A 17,500-nucleotide genomic window follows, 5' to 3' on the forward strand; every position below is an offset into this window, starting at 1 on the left:
CACAATGTAAAGACACTTTTCACCCCACACTTGCCGCTTTTAACCCCTAATGAATGTCTCAAAACTATAAATACCCTCTATTTTGAGAGCATATTGGGCACTTTTAGAAAATTAACCAGTGATTTAGCGCTGCGGAATCTGTTGGCGCTTTATAAATAAAGAATAATATTAATAATAATAATAATAATAATAATAATAATCTGATCTCTGGTTAATTTTCGGGCTCTAATTGATCCCACAAGCTCATGATAGCAATAACCAGCCACTTGTAATGGCTGGTTATTTATCACGCGCCCGCAAACGGGCAAATTTGCCCCTTTGTGGGCGCATGATAAATCAGAGCTCCACTTGTAAATAGAACAGATAAATAGAAACTCTGTTTGAAAATTGTTTTATAATGGAATTAAAAAATATAGGCTGAGTCTAAATGCCAGCAGGATTTGCTGAGCCAAAAAAAGAAAGAAAAAATTAGAATACCAGGTTTTATAATAGATGTAGATGTCTTTGAAATACCTTGAACCCCTAATTTAGAAAAAAATGAAGAAAAGATAAAGAAAATATTTCTCAGAAAATCATAGAAAAACAAATTTCTTCTAATTTGTTTTCTACTGTTATGTAAAAAAAATGATATGTGGCATACATGAGTCGTAGCAAATTGAATCACACAATTCTAATGACATAAAATATCCCCTCACATTTTCTCTGCACTTTTTATGTATGGTGCTGTAACTCTAATATCGTATAATTTCTCTCTTATCCTCTTGAAAAAAGCAGGAACCTCAGATGATGATACCCAATAACTATTATGGCAATTACCTTTTGAAGACTGTCGCATCATTCCTTTTTGGCTCTTGCGGAAATTTTGCCAGAAAAACTTATTTTTCTTTTTCCAGTCAACTTTTCCTAGAATAAAATTAATATGATTACTTTTTTTTCACTTAAAAACCCTTGTTTAGATCACAATTTTTAAAAGGAATGAAAAAGGATAGAAAATCATCTGAGACAATTATGCAAGATATCACTTTAAAGATAAAATTACATATAGAGTAACAAAGAAATTTGTGTGTAGACTTAATTAGTACTTTTAAATATTATGTATACTATTCATTAAAGGGACACAAAATACTTTTTAACACTTTTGTGTAGTCCTGTAGTAAATAAACAGACAAGTCAAAGGTGAAAACTTTCTGAAAACAATAACACTTTTTTTGCTGCAATTGTTTTTCAATCAAACAATCCGAGGTACAAATCAGGACTTGCTACTGAGCAGATACAGCAAAATGTACATTGTTTTGCAGTACACTTTTAAAAGTTTCTCATTTTCCGAGGCCAGTTATAAAAAAGTATAAAAATTAGTTTAGAGAAACACTACTGTAAAATGTGTTTCCCTTAATGTGTTAGACATACTGCAAAGGATTAATTTGTATGGGAAATAGTTCCTTCATGTTTATTTTTTGCATTTAAAATCACTGGCTTTGCTCATTAAAACCATTACATTTTGTTCTCAAGGATGTGTCCATTTAAATGTGCCGTTTGCAGGAAACATATAGACCTGCGTATGTTATCTCTCTCTGTACTCAGAACTTAGGCCTCGCTTCCATTGAGTCGTAATTCAGTTTGCGTGCACTCGCAAACCGATAACTATGCTGTCGGAAGCAATATCGTTTATCGACTGTTTCCAATGGCGCGTTATACCTCGATATCGGCAGCCGGACTTCGGCTGCCGAAAAGATCTTCGCGTCCCATAGAAAGTAATAGAAGCCGTTAATCGATAAATTATACCAGGTTTCCAATGAAAGCGCTAACCGTTAATACATTGTCGGAGGCTGTCGATACATTGAGATATATTACCCCCAGCTCAACTAGGTGTAAAAGAGGAAAATTGTGCTTTTTGAGACCTATTTTCTATTGAAATTATAAAACTTGCAAATAATGCAAGTGTTTTAATGTAGAAATAAATTGTTATAAGTAATATTTATTGTTGTCTCATGTATAGAAATAGTTGAACTTATATTCTAATAGAAATATCAGTATATATTTAAATATAATAATATATGCAAGAACATATCTACAGAATGCAAACTAGACCTATGCCTAGGGCAGCAAGAAATATTACTTATATTTATGAAGTGTTAAATATAATTATATTAGAAAATAGTATTTGATTATTAAAAATATGGATAAGTGTTTTTTTATTTTTCTTGAGAGGCGATCACAGGTAAGAAGCATGGACGTTAAACGTAAATTCTATAGCGTAAGGTCGGGTTACCTTAGCAACTAATTGATTTTCAAGAAATCCGACGTCAGATGGAAGCGTTAACACAACGTTAACTTACAGCTACACGAAAAGAGCGACTGCGCGCAACACGCTAATCTTTTCAATGGAAACCTGGTACTAAAATGCAGCCGTAAATTACTTTTAGCTGTCGGCCGCTTCGGTAGCTTACGGCTCCATTTTTAACGACTCAATGGAAGCGAGGCCTTAGTTGGGTGTTGAATGCTTATTATGGCTGAGGGGTTTAATAAGCAAAACCAGCTATTTCAGACAGAAAACTCTCTCTCTGTCACACTCCCCATTGGGAGGTTAATTAATGCTATTGTCTCCTGTTTACATAGCTTTTCTACAGATAATACAGCTGTATTTATATTTTCAGTATAAGTGATGGTTTCACCAGCATAGGTGGTGGTTCTCAGTATATTATTATTATTATTCTTTATTTATAAAGCGCCAACAGATTCCGCATCGCTGCCCATGGGTACAAGGATAAAAGTACAACGGAGAAACAATACAATAAAAGACAACATTTTACAGACAAATACAGGGGGAATTGAGGGCCCTATTCCCGTGGGAATTTACAATCTAGATGGGTGGGAGGATGGGAAACAGGAGGTGGGGACTGCAAAGGTGAGAATGATATTAGTGAGGAGATAAATGAGGGCAACTGTTAGGTAAGTAAAGTTCATTTGTTAATGAGTCGGGTGGTAAGCTTCCCTAAACAAAAAGGTCTTTAGGGAACATTTAAAGGAGGAGAGGTTAGGGGAGAGTCTGACAGCTCGAGGAAGTGCATTCCAGAGGGTTGGTGCTGCACGAGAGGAGTCCTGTAGTCTAGCATGAGAGGAGCTGATGGTAGAGGACGCAAGAAGCAGGTCATTGTTGGATCTTAGGGGGCGGGTTGGGGTATATTTGTTGATGAGTGAGGACAGGTAGGGTGGGGCAGTGTTGATGAGGGCTTTATAAGTCAGGGTGAGAATTTTGAATTTAATTCTACTGTGAATGGGGAGCCAGTGAATGGACTCACAGAGAGGTGCAGCAGAAACAGAGGTTAAAAAAAAAGGTGGATTAGCCTTGCAGATGCATTTAGGATGGATAGGGGAGAGAGGCAGGAGAGATGGGGGCTAGATAGTAAGTTATTACAGTAGTCAAGTCGGGAAATTACCAGGGAGTGGAATAGCTGTTTAGTAGTTTCAGCACTCAGAAACGGACAAATTTTGGAGATATTGGGTAGGTGGTTGTGGCAGGATGAAGAGATCAGTTGGATGTGGGGAATGAAGGACAGATTTGAGTCAAGTGTGACTCCGAAGCAGCGGACTTGGGGTGATGGGGAGATAGTGGTGCCGCCAACAGTGATGGAAAAATTAGAAACTAGAGTGGAGTAGAGTTATAGGTGGTGGTCTCTAAAATAGAGTTAAAGGAACTATTTACAAACAATTTAATACACTCAAGCAAGTAATAGTAAATAGTTCAATGAAGGGGAGGAAATATTTACAGTACAATGTCCCTTTAAATAGTGATCAAACAATCATTGGCTTTTGAAGTCTGGAGCAGAAACTTTCCAATTCTCACAGGAGATCTCACAATTTTCAAAGAAACATTACAGGAAGAGGGGGTAAAAATAAAGTATTATTGCAAAAAAAAAATTACAGGGCACAGCTGGCAAATCTAAATAAACCTAATTAATTTACTGCCAAAGAAGTGTTAAAATCCCAGCCTTTCTGAGACCTCTGATAACCAGATACTGTATATCTTAAGAGAATTTTCCTATCTGATTTAATCTTCTTTTTTGGGATTTATGTTTTTGGTTTTTTTGAATCATGATAATGATATTAATACAACAACTAAATATAAAAGTATGAAACAGAAAAATATAAATATGGGCCTTCTAGTAAAAACCATGCTGGGGGTATGTAGCCTCAGTATAGTTTTCTTGGTTGTTTTTTAAATACTTTGAGACAGACACCATTTACACACTCCAGATGTCCATCTCGAGAATATCTGCAGCCTCTGATTGGTATGTATGTTTCTTGCATCTATTTCATTGACAGGCAAAAGTGTGCCAGGTATGTATGCACCAGTCTGAAGCTTGCTCCAAAAAATGTTTTTTCGTTCGCCCTCCTGGTGCTCATATAACAGTTAAAAAGGAGGTGGGGGGTTCTTGGAAAATAATGCACTTTATTTCTTACCACACACAGTCACACAGACAGAGTGTTTTAAGAAAACTGGTTTGAGGAATACACTTTATTAAAATGTTCTCCCAAAATATTAAAATACACTGCATGGGTTAATAGCACTATAAAAAAAACTGTTGCATCAATCTCATGTGTGTGACACCAGTTTAACTCTTTAAAACCTTTCCTTCAAAGTGTTTTCCAGCATAACTAACATAAAAGCAGTAAAATGCTGTATCAAGATTAAAATGTATCTAAAGCCACTTCATGTTGGTATCTTCAAGAGGATTTTGATAAAAAAAATCTACAATAATCCAAGACAGGAATACTGACCTACTGAGCCTTCTTCAGAGCTTGATTTATGCAGTGAAAGCCTGAAAAAGAAAGGGTTAGAATTACTATTCTGAGCTGTCACAGTATCGTCAACTCTATTTTACCAGTGCCCAAGATAACATCAACAAACTATAAATGAGTTTCAGCCCAGATATTTCTTCCTTCAACTGCATTTGCTTTAAGCTTACAGCAGAGGGCACCAGACTGTTGGTTTTCAGCAATGTTTTTGCACTTAACCCAAGTATTGCCATCACTATATTAAAGGTGTTTACTAATCCTACATGTACATATATGAGAAAGAAAATCTACAATATAAAGCTTTATATGAATAAGGTAATTCAAACGTTTATAATTATGCATTCTAAGTGTGTTCTACTATAACACATGAAAATCAAATGAAAGTAACACACCACCTTTTGCTGCAGTACCATACATCTGTTTTTGACAGTAGTTCATGTGAGGTTATACCAAAATATCTATTTATCTATCAGAGATAAACTCAATGTAAATGTCAGATATTCTCCATCTGTAATGTGATCTTCCAAAAAACCAGAGGGTAAAACAAAAAAAAGTTCATTAGGAACCTAAAAATAAAAAAAAATAAAAAAGCACCCTTATATTGCATGTATGGTTAAGCAATGACATTCTAAATCATGCCTAAAGACCAAACCCAGATTAAATTAAGCTGTTTATTTAGGATTGTTTGGGGTTGCATCCTACAAGGAGAGCTGTGGTCCGCAAAGCGTTTAAGATGGAAAATATAATTTCTTAACAGTATGTTAACTTTATTTGCTAATTTTATTACAAATCAAAGATCCCTGGTTGTCTAGTGAGAGTGCAGGCATATGTGTGTATTTTCTAATTACTGGCTGTATCTTCACCAGAAGTATAAGGATCCAGGCTGCAGCTTTGACTATATATCTAACATGGTTACAAAATAAAATAATCTAACAAACTATAGCGTGCTCCTTTTGACATACAAAAACATAACAGACTAAACAAATCTAGTACAGGAGGAAAAGGGCCCTGATCCGGAGAGCTTACAGTCTACAGGTTGAGGCTGCAGAGATATAAGGTTTAGGGAAGCTTGTCACATGGATTGTAGTTGCAGCAGTGAGTCAAGGCAGTTCAGGAATTATTTTGGTTAGGATGAGAGATGGAGGAGAGATGGTAAACCTCTCCGAATAGGGGTGTTTTTAAGGAGCGTATTAAGCTATACAAGGTTGGAGACAGTTTATGTAGCTGGTAGAGAGTTCCAGAGGACAAGAGCAGCACGTGAGAAGTCTTGGAGGCGGGAGAGATCATAGGAGTGGAGAGACGTAGGTCAGAGGTTGATCGAAGAGGACGGATTGGGGAATATTTGGAGATGAGAGAGGAAATATAGTTAGGAGTGAGGCTGTTGAGTGCTTTGTAGGTTAGGGCTAATACTTTAAATTGTATTCTGGAGTGTATGGGGAGACAGTGTAGAGACTGGCAGAGCGGTGCAGCTGATGTAGATTGGCCACTTAAATGGATGAGTCTAGCTAAAGCATTCATAACAGATTGGATAGAGGAGAGGCGTTGTTTTGAAGGCCATTTAGAAGTATATTGCAATAATCAATGTGTGACAAAATGAGGGATTTATTTAATATTTTTGAGTAAGAAAAGGACGAATTTTGGAAATGTTGCGCAGGTGTGAGTGCTTGTATCTGTGGGATGAATGTGAGTTCAGAGTCAAGTGTGACCCCCAAGACAGCGAACTTGGGGTGAAGTGTTGAAAATAGAGTCTCCAACTGTAAGAGAAATGTCAGATGTCTTGAAGAAGGGAAATAAGAAGAAGCTCAGGTTTATAGAGATTGAGCTAGAGTTAGTGCGAGGATATCCAAGAGGAAATTGCAGAGAGACAGTTGGTAATCTGGTTGAGTAAAGAGGGAGGGATATCAGGTGAGGAAAGATAGATTTGCCTCTCATCAGCATCTAAATGATACTGAAACCCAAAGGCGGATATAAGTTTTCAAAGGCAGTACGTATAGAGAAAGAAAAGCACAGGACCCAAGACAGAGCCTTGTGGTACTCCAGCTGAGATCAGAGGATATGTTGCTAAAGGAAACTTTAAATGAGTGGTTTGAGAGATATGAAGCAAACCTGGAGAGGACTATGTCTCGGATGCCAAAAGGATGGTCAACTGTGTAAAAAGAAGCAGATAGATTCAGAAAAAATAGTAAGGAGTAGTTTGCTTTAGCTGATAACAGATCATTTGTAACTTTAGTGACAGACATTTCTGTTGAGTGTTTAGGGCGAAAACCAGATTGTAGTGGCCCAAGTAAGGAGCTAGTTGAGAGAAATTGAGTTTGGCGATTATAGATCAGTCTTTCCAATAATTTGGAAGCAAAGGGAAGTAAGGAGACCGGACCGATAGTTAGAAGAGGTGGAGGAGTGAAGTAAGGAGTGTATCTTTTTAACAACTTTCCAATTTACTTTAAAATATTACTTAATTATTTTGCTATCATTTGTTGAAAAGCATAGCTAGTGAGACTTAAGAGCAGCAATGCACTACTGCAAGGTAATTGCTGATTGGTGGCTGCATATATATATATATATATATGCCTCTTGTCATTGACTCACCAGACGTGTTCAGCTAAGCACCTGTAGTGAAGTGTTCCTCTGGAGCTGACTACATCTATGTTGGTTAATCACATAAGTATACTGTATGCATAAAGCAGTACAATATGAAATGTGATTCAGACAGAGCATACAATTTAAAAAAAAAGTTTCCAATTTATTTCTATTATCGAATGTGCTACATTTCAATAGTATTCTTTGTTAAAGAGAAATCTAGATAGGCATCAGGAGAAGTATATGGCAGGAAATAGTGCTGCCACCTGGTGCTCTTGCAAATGAATAACATTCTTGTAAAACTGCTGCCTTATAGTGCTCCAGACACTTGCACGCTCATGAGCTTACATTCCTGTTTTTCAACAAAAGATACCAAAAGAACAAAAAAATAGAAGAAAATTAGAAAGTTGTTTAAAATCTCATGCTCTATCTCAATCATGAAATACATTTTTGGATTTCATGTCCCTTTAAATTGCACAATTGAGCAAATGTATTTTTACACGTTTATGTCCCTTTAAATTCCACATTTAAAATAAATATGTTAATAAAATTCTATTTATATGCTGATTTATTTATTTTTTAAAGAATTTTGAGACAAATATAGGCCCCCTGTTATTTTACATTGTGCAAGTGAAATGTAAGGAAGCTTAGAAATTATTTTCCCATCAGTTCCTAAGACCCATTCCAGAGCAGCAGTTACATTAAAATGAAGGGGTTTTTTATACGCCGACTGCCATTGCCCAATAATGATACAGTAAAACTTGGCAGGGAACTCGGCATTCCACATCTGATACACAGCCAAATGCAGTTGATCCCCAGCATGGATTTAGGGCATGTTGTCTATTGATGTACAACTTCATTAAAGGATTTCTATAAACACTAAAAGACATTACACTAGCATTCTGTTGCAAAATAATCAGACTTACAGTAGCATTCTGTTGCAAGATAATCAGACTTACAGTAGCATTCTGTTGCAAGATAATCAGACTTACAGTAGCATTCTGTTGCAAAATAATCAGACTTACAGTAGCATTCTGTTGCAAAATAATCAGACTTACACTAGCATTCTGTTGCAAGATAATCAGACTTACAGTAGCATTCTGTTGCAAAATAATCAGACTTACACTAGCATTCTGTTGCAAGATAATCAGACTTACACTAGCATTCTGTTGCAAAATAATCAGACTTACAGTAGCATTCTGTTGCAAAATAATCAGACTTACACTAGCATTCTGTTGCAAGATAATCAGACTTACACTAGCATTCTGTTGCAAAATAATCAGACTTACAGTAGCATTCTGTTGCAAAATAATCAGACTTACACTAGCATTCTGTTGCAAGATAATCAGACTTACACTAGCATTCTGTTGCAAAATAATCAGACTTACAGTAGCATTCTGTTGCAAAATAATCAGACTTACAGTAGCATTCTGTTGCAAGATAATCAGACTTACAGTAGCATTCTGTTGCAAAATAATCAGACTTACAGTAGCATTCTGTTGCAAAATAATCAGACTTACACTAGCATTCTGTTGCAAGATAATCAGACTTACAGTAGCATTCTGTTGCAAAATAATCAGACTTACACTAGCATTCTGTTGCAAGATAATCAGACTTACACTAGCATTCTGTTGCAAAATAATCAGACTTACAGTAGCATTCTGTTGCAAAATAATCAGACTTACACTAGCATTCTGTTGCAAGATAATCAGACTTACACTAGCATTCTGTTGCAAAATAATCAGACTTACAGTAGCATTCTGTTGCAAAATAATCAGACTTACACTAGCATTCTGTTGCAAGATAATCAGACTTACACTAGCATTCTGTTGCAAAATAATCAGACTTACAGTAGCATTCTGTTGCAAAATAATCAGACTTACACTAGCATTCTGTTGCAAAATAATCAGACTTACAGTAGCATTCTGTTGCAAGATAATCAGACTTACAGTAGCATTCTGTTGCAAAATAATCAGACTTACAGTAGCATTCTGTTGCAAGATAATCAGACTTACAGTAGCATTCTATTGCAAGATAATCAGACTTACAGTAGCATTCTGTTGCAAGATAATCAGACTTACAGTAGCATTCTGTTGCAAAATAATCAGACTTACAGTAGCATTCTGTTGCAAGATAATCAGACTTACAGTAGCATCAAATAGATTTCCTTTTTTTGCAAATAGTTTGCTATGTAGCTACCAGTAGTCAGAGTTAAACTTCCATGATTCAGATATGAAATTTTAAACAGCTTTCCAATTTATTTCTATTGTCTAATTTGCTTTATTCCATTTGTATCTTTATTGATAAGCATATCTAGGTAGACTCAGGAGCAGCAATGCACTATTGTGAGCTAGCTCTTGAATGGTGGTAGCACATATATGTCTCTAATGGCTCACCCAATGTGTTTGTCAATGTGTTCCAGTAGTGCATTTCGGCTCCTTAAACAAAGGATACCAAGAGAAGCACATCTGATTATAGAAATACATTTTAAATTGGTATAAAAATGTATGCTCTATCTGAATCATGAAAGAAAAAACATAATTTATGCTTACCTGATAAATTCCTTTCTTCTGTTGTGTGATCAGTCCACGGGTCATCATTACTTCTGGGATATAACTCCTCCCCAACAGGAAATGCAAGAGGATTCACCCAGCAGAGCTGCATATAGCTCCTCCCCTCTACGTCACTCCCAGTCATTCGACCAAGAATCAACGAGAAAGGAGAAACCAAGGGTGAAGTGGTGACTGGAGTATAATTTAAAAGATATTTACCTGCCTTAAAACAGGGCGGGCCGTGGACTGATCACACAACAGAAGAAAGGAATTTATCAGGTAAGCATAAATTATGTTTTCTTCTGTTATGTGTGATCAGTCCACGGGTCATCATTACTTCTGGGATACCAATACCAAAGCAAAAGTACACGGATGACGGGAGGGATAGGCAGGCTCATTATACAGAAGGAACCACTGCCTGAAGAACCTTTCTCCCAAAAATAGCCTCCGAAGAAGCAAAAGTGTCAAATTTGTAAAATTTGGAAAAAGTATGAAGCGAAGACCAAGTTGCGGCCTTGCAAATCTGTTCAACAGAGGCCTCATTCTTAAAGGCCCAAGTGGAAGCTACAGCTCTAGTGGAATGAGCTGTAATTCTTTCAGGAGGCTGCTGTCCAGCAGTCTCATAGGCTAAACGTATTATGCTACGAAGCCAAAAAGAGAGAGAGGTAGCAGAAGCTTTTTGACCTCTCCTCTGTCCAGAATAAACGACAAACAGGGAAGAAGTTTGGCGAAAATCTTTAGTTGCCTGCAAGTAGAACTTGAGGGCACGAACTACATCCAGATTGTGTAGAAGACGTTCCTTCTTTGAAGAAGGATTTGGACACAAGGATGGAACAACAATCTCTTGATTGATATTCCTGTTAGTGACTACCTTAGGTAAGAACCCAGGTTTAGTACGCAGAACTACCTTGTCTGAGTGAAAGATCAGATAAGGAGAATCACAATGTAAGGCTGATAACTCAGAGACTCTTCGAGCCGAGGAAATAGCCATTAAAAACAGAACTTTCCAAGATAACAATTTTATATCAATGGAATGAAGGGGTTCAAACGGAACACCCTGTAAAACGTTAAGAACTAAGTTTAAACTCCATGGCGGAGCAACAGCTTTAAACACAGGCTTGATCCTAACTAAAGCCTGACAAAAGGCCTGGACGTCTGGATTTTCTGACAGACGCCTGTGTAACAAGATGGACAGAGCTGAGATCTGTCCCTTTAATGAGCTAGCCGATAAACCCTTTTCTAAACCTTCTTGTAGAAAGGACATTATCCTAGGAATCCTAACCTTACTCCAGGAGTAACCTTTGGATTCGCACCAGTATAGGTATTTACGCCATATCTTATGGTAAATCCTTCTGGTAACAGGCTTCCTAGCCTGTATCAGGGTATCAATAACCGACTCAGAAAAACCACGTTTTGATAAAATCAAGCGTTCAATTTCCAAGCAGTCAGCTTCAGAGAAGTTAGATTTTGATGTTTGAATGGACCCTGTATCAGAAGGTCCTGTCTTAGAGGTAGAGACCAAGGCGGACAGGATGACATGTCCACTAGATCTGCATACCAAGTCCTGCGTGGCCATGCAGGCGCTATTAGAATCACTGATGCTCTCTCCTGTTTGATTTTGGCAATCAATCGAGGAAGCAGCGGGAAGGGTGGAAACACATAAGCCATCCCGAAGTTCCAAGGTGCTGTCAAAGCATCTATCAGAACCGCTCCCGGATCCCTGGATCTGGACCCGTAGTGAGGAAGTTTGGCGTTCTGGCGAGACGCCATGAGATCTATCTCTGGTTTGCCCCAACGTCGAAGTATTTGGGCAAAGACCTCCGGATGAAGTACCCACTCCCCCGGATGAAAAGTCTGGCGACTCAAGAAATCCGCCTCCCAGTTCTCCACTCCCGGGATGTGGATTGCTGACAGGTGGCAAGAGTGAGACTCTGCCCAGCGAATTATCTTTGATACTTCCATCATTGCTAGGGAGCTTCTTGTCCCTCCTTGATGGTTGATGTAAGCTACAGTCGTGATGTTGTCCGACTGAAACCTGATGAACCCCCGAGTTTTTAACTGGGGCCAAGCCAGAAGGGCATGGAGAACTGCTCTCAATTCCAGAATGTTTATTGGCAGGAGACTTTCCTCCTGATTCCATTGTCCCTGAGCCTTCAGAGAATTCCAGACAGCGCCCCAACCTAGTAGGCTGGCGTCTGTTGTTACAATTGTCCAGTCCGGCCTGCTGAATGGCATCCCCCTGGACAGATGTGGCCGAGAAAGCCACCATAGAAGAGAGTTTCTGGTCTCTTGATCCAGATTCAGAGTAGGGGACAAGTCTGAGTAATCCCCATTCCACTGATTCAGCATGCACAATTGCAGCGGTCTGAGATGTAGACGTGCAAAGGGAACTATGTCCATTGCTGCTACCATTAAGCCGATCACCTCCATGCATTGAGCTACTGACGGGAGTTGAATGGAATGAAGGACACGGCATGCATTTAGAAGCTTTGTTAATCTGTCTTCTGTCAGATAAATTTTCATTTCTACAGAATCTATAAGAGTCCCCAAGAATGGAACTCTTGTGAGAGGAAAAAGAGAACTCTTCTTTTCGTTCACTTTCCATCCATGCGACCTTAGAAATGCCAGAACTAACTCTGTATGAGACTTGGCAGTTTGAAAGCTTGAAGCTTGTATCAGAATGTCGTCTAGGTACGGAGCTACCGAAATTCCTCGCGGTCTTAGTACCGCCAGAAGGGCACCCAGAACCTTTGTGAAGATTCTTGGAGCCGTAGCCAATCCGAATGGAAGAGCTACAAACTGGTAATGCCTGTCTAAGAAGGCAAACCTTAGATACCGGTAATGATCTTTGTGAATCGGTATGTGAAGGTAAGCATCCTTTAAATCCACTGTGGTCATGTACTGACCCTTTTGGATCATGGGTAAGATTGTCCGAATAGTTTCCATTTTGAACGATGGAACTCTTAGGAATTTGTTTAGGATCTTTAAATCCAAGATTGGCCTGAAAGTTCCCTCTTTTTTGGGAACCACAAACAGGTTTGAGTAAAACCCTTGTCCTTGTTCCGACCGCGGAACCGGATGGATCACTCCCATTAATAACAGATCTTGTACACAGCGTAGAAACGCTTCTTTCTTTATCTGGTTTGTTGACAACCTTGACAGATGAAATCTCCCTCTTGGGGGAGAGAATTTGAAGTCTAGAAGGTATCCCTGAGATATGATCTCTAGCGTCCAGGGATCCTGAACATCTCTTGCCCAAGCCTGGGCGAAGAGAGAGAGTCTGCCCCCCACTAGATCCGGTCCCGGATCGGGGGCCCTCGGTTCATGCTGTCTTTGGGGCAGCAGCAGGTTTCCTGGCCTGCTTGCCCTTGTTCCAGGACTGGTTAGGTTTCCAGCCTTGTCTGTAACGAGCAACAGCTCCTTCCTGTTTTGGTGCAGTGGAAGTTGATGCTGCTCCTGTTTTGAAATTCCGAAAGGGACGAAAATTAGACTGTCTAGCCTTAGCTTTGGCTTTGTCTTGAGGCAGGGCGTGGCCCTTACCTCCTGTAATGTCAGCGATAATTTCTTTCAAACCGGGCCCAAATAAAGTTTGCCCCTTGAAAGGTATATTAAGTAATTTGGACTTAGAAGTTACATCAGCTGACCAGGATTTTAGCCACAGCGCTCTACGTGCCTGAATGGCGAATCCTGAGTTCTTAGCCGTAAGTTTGGTTAAATGTACTACGGCCTCCGAAATGAATGAATTAGCTAGTTTAAGGACTCTAAGCCTGTCCGTAATGTCGTCCAGCGTAGATGAACTAAGGTTCTCTTCCAGAGACTCAATCCAAAATGCTGCCGCAGCCGTAATCGGCGCGATGCATGCAAGGGGTTGCAATATAAAACCTTGTTGAACAAACATTTTCTTTAGGTAACCCTCTAATTTTTTATCCATTGGATCTGAAAAAGCACAGCTATCCTCCACCGGGATAGTGGTACGCTTAGCTAAAGTAGAAACTGCTCCCTCCACCTTAGGGACCGTTTGCCATAAGTCCCGTGTGGTGGCGTCTATTGGAAACATCTTTCTAAATATTGGAGGGGGTGAGAACGGCACACCGGGTCTATCCCACTCCTTAGTAACAATTTCAGTTAGTCTCTTAGGTATAGGAAAAACGTCAGTACTCGCCGGTACCGCAAAGTATTTATCCAACCTACACAATTTCTCTGGTATTGCAACAGTGTTACAATCATTAAGAGCCGCTAAAACCTCCCCTAGTAATACACGGAGGTTTTCCAATTTAAATTTAAAATTTGAAATATCTGAATCCAATCTGTTTGGATCAGAACCGTCACCCACAGAATGAAGCTCTCCGTCCTCATGCTCTGCAAGCTGTGACGCAGTATCAGACATGGCCCTAGTATTATCAGCGCACTCTGTTCTCACCCCAGAGTGATCACGCTTGCCTCTTAGTTCTGGTAATTTAGCCAAAACTTCAGTCATAACAGTAGCCATATCTTGTAATGTAATCTGTAATGGCCGCCCAGATGTACTAGGCGCCATAATATCACGCACCTCCCGGGCGGGAGATGCAGGTACTGCCACGTGAGGCGAGTTAGTCGGCATAACTCTCCCCTCGCTGTTTGGTGAAATTTGTTCAAATTGTACAGATTGGCTTTTATTTAAAGTAGCATCAATACAGTTAGTACATAAATTTCTATTGGGCTCCACCTTGGCATTGGAACAAATGACACAGGTATCTTCCTCTGAGTCAGACATGTTTAACACACTAGCAATAAACTTGCAACTTGGTTACAATCTTATTTAACAAAAACGTACTGTGCCTCAAAGAAGCACTAAACGATTAAATGACAGTTGAAATAATGAACTGAAAAACAGTTATAGTCTCAATCCTTAAAAACAACACAACTTTTAGCAAAGGTTTGTTCCCATTAGTAAATTAACAATAATTAAATTTGAAAATAAAAATTACAGAGCAACGTCTTTAATCACAGTCAATATATAAGTCTCACAGCTCTGCTGAGAGAATCTACCTCCCTCCAAAGAAGTTTGAAGACCCCTGAGTTCTGTTAGAGATGAACCGGATCATGCAGGAAATACAAGAGTAACTGACTGGAAATTTTTGATGCGTAGCAAAGAGCGCCAAAAACGGCCCCTCCCCCTCACACACAGCAGTGAGAGAGAAACGAAACTGTCACAATTAAAACAAGCAACTGCCCAGTGGAAAAATAATGCCCAAATATTTATTCACTCAGTACCTCAGAAAATGCAAACGATTCTACATTCCAGCAAAAACGTTTAACATGATAAATACCTATTAAAAGGTTTAGTGTACTTTTAACAGAGTAATTCCGGTGAAATACCATCCCCAGAATACTGAAGTGTAGAGTATACATACATGTCATTATAACGGTATGGCAGGATTTTCTCATCAATTCCATTCAGAAAATAAAAACTGCTACATACCTCAATGCAGATTCATCTGCCCGCTGTCCCCTGATCTGAAGCTTTTACCTCCCTCAGATGGCCGAGAAACAGCAATATGATCTTAACTACTCCGGTTAAAATCATAGTAAAAACTCTGGTAGATTCTTCTTCAAACTCTGCCAGAGAGGCAACAACACGCTCCGGTGCTATTGTAAAATAACAAACTTTTGATTGAAGTTATAAAAACTAAGTATAATCACCATAGTCCTCTCACACATCCTATCTAGTCGTTGGGTGCAAGAGAATGACTGGGAGTGACGTAGAGGGGAGGAGCTATATGCAGCTCTGCTGGGTGAATCCTCTTGCATTTCCTGTTGGGGAGGAGTTATATCCCAGAAGTAATGATGACCCGTGGACTGATCACACATAACAGAAGAAATGTTTTTTTCTTTGTCCCTTTAATAATCCAAATTGTAATTCTTTGGTATATTATTTGACAATATTGGCACTTCTCTTTTAGCAGGACCTGTAGAAATGCTAAGCATTTTCTCTGAACTTGGCCTGCCTCCATTTTGTGAGGACCAAAGAGGATAAGAGAGAAGGAGAGCACTCAGAACAGCAACAAAGAGGCTCATGGTCCACACAGCAGGTGTGATTCATGAAGGTTTGATATTCTCAATGTGGCCAGCCCAGCTGTAACTCTTATTCAAATCAATGTGAATAAGTACTGAAATGAACTTAGAATTATCCCCAGTGTCACATAAAAAACAAGCAACTAAAAGAAGCCATTAGTCTCTAGGCCTCAAGACATAAATACAATCTCAAGGCCAATATCCATCTCATACTAATGTAGTGGGTTTGAAACATTTCCTGAACAATGTATTGATATAATTGGCTGCCTCCAAAAAACTGCTTCTTCTAAAAGTTAAAGGGACATTAAACACAATTTGTAAACTACATGATAATGAACCTTCATATATAAGAATAATTTTGCAATGAGAACTGCAGCTTTATTTAGTCAATGAGTATATTGTTTTATGTTTATTCTTTTCACTGATTTCCTTGTCCCACAGAACAAAAGAACCCCTGCTAACCAATCACAAACTAATATTCAGATATAGCACAAACTCTCTTTTGCACATATGGAGACTGGTGTAATCTGCCCTCCTGTATTCCCTTAAGGTGGTTTAGCACCGATTCAACTTAGTTACCACTGAAATGAATGATTTTCCTCTAACGATTGTTGATGCAAAACTGATAATCCACCTTTTAAAAGCATGTGACACCACAGAAGCTCAGGGAGAGAGGGAAAAGTAAACAAACGCGTATATAAATTGCCTAAAAGTACTAACCCAAGCCTCCCTGGGAGGAGAAAGTCAAAAAGGCACATTTTTTAGATGTATTTTACAGCAAAAGGCTGTAAAATACTGTAAATAATGAAGGTATATTTCAATAATGTTTCACTTGCAATAATAAAATATTTTATGCGTTGTTGAAATGCCAAGTTTAAAGGACACAGCTATAACGAACAATCCTACAATAATAAAACTCATTGTGTACATAAGCTTTATCAGGCAGCTTTAGCCCCATTTAAGTTGATATTATATCTGTTGATCTTCCTTTGGTGATGGTACCATCTAATCTTAGAACGTCCGCATCAGACTGTTGTACAATTAAAGGCACATTGTACATAAAAAAGCAGCATTTAAATGTAAGAAAATTTATTTGCATAAAACAAAAATGATACTTTGAAGGGACACTAAAGTCAAAACTTTCAAGATTTAGGGGCCCATTATCAAGCTCCGGATGGAGCTTGAGGGCCCACGTTTCTGGCGACCCTGCAGGCTCACCAGAAACAGCAGTTATGAAGAAGCGGTCTAAAGACCGCTGCTCCATAACCTGTCCGCCTGCTCTGAGCAAGAGGACACACATCGCCGAAAATCAACACTTCACTGCTGGCGGCCGATTGGCCGCGAATCTGCAAGGGGTGGCGTTGCACCGGCAGCTCACAATACATTCAGCAAAGGTCTGGCGGACCTGATCCGCACTGTCGGATCAGGTCCGCCAGACCTTTGATAAATACACCCCTTAGATAGAACATGCAGTGTTATAAAACCTTTATAATTTACTTTTATAATCAAATTATGCATAG

General features: G+C 38.9%; 1 protein-coding gene across 1 annotated transcript in view; it reads right to left on the reverse strand.

The window, feature by feature from the left end:
* The window catches only part of SASH1 (SAM and SH3 domain containing 1), a 273,426-nt gene that overhangs the window by 102,528 nt on the left and 153,398 nt on the right, over positions 1 to 17,500 (reverse strand). Inside the window, 2 exon segments of the mRNA XM_053712110.1 lie at positions 817 to 903; positions 4,780 to 4,820. Coding sequence (XP_053568085.1) covers positions 817 to 903; positions 4,780 to 4,820 — 128 coding nt within the window.

Source organism: Bombina bombina, chromosome 4, assembly GCF_027579735.1.
Source record: "Bombina bombina isolate aBomBom1 chromosome 4, aBomBom1.pri, whole genome shotgun sequence".
Lineage (NCBI taxonomy): Eukaryota > Metazoa > Chordata > Amphibia > Anura > Bombinatoridae > Bombina > Bombina bombina.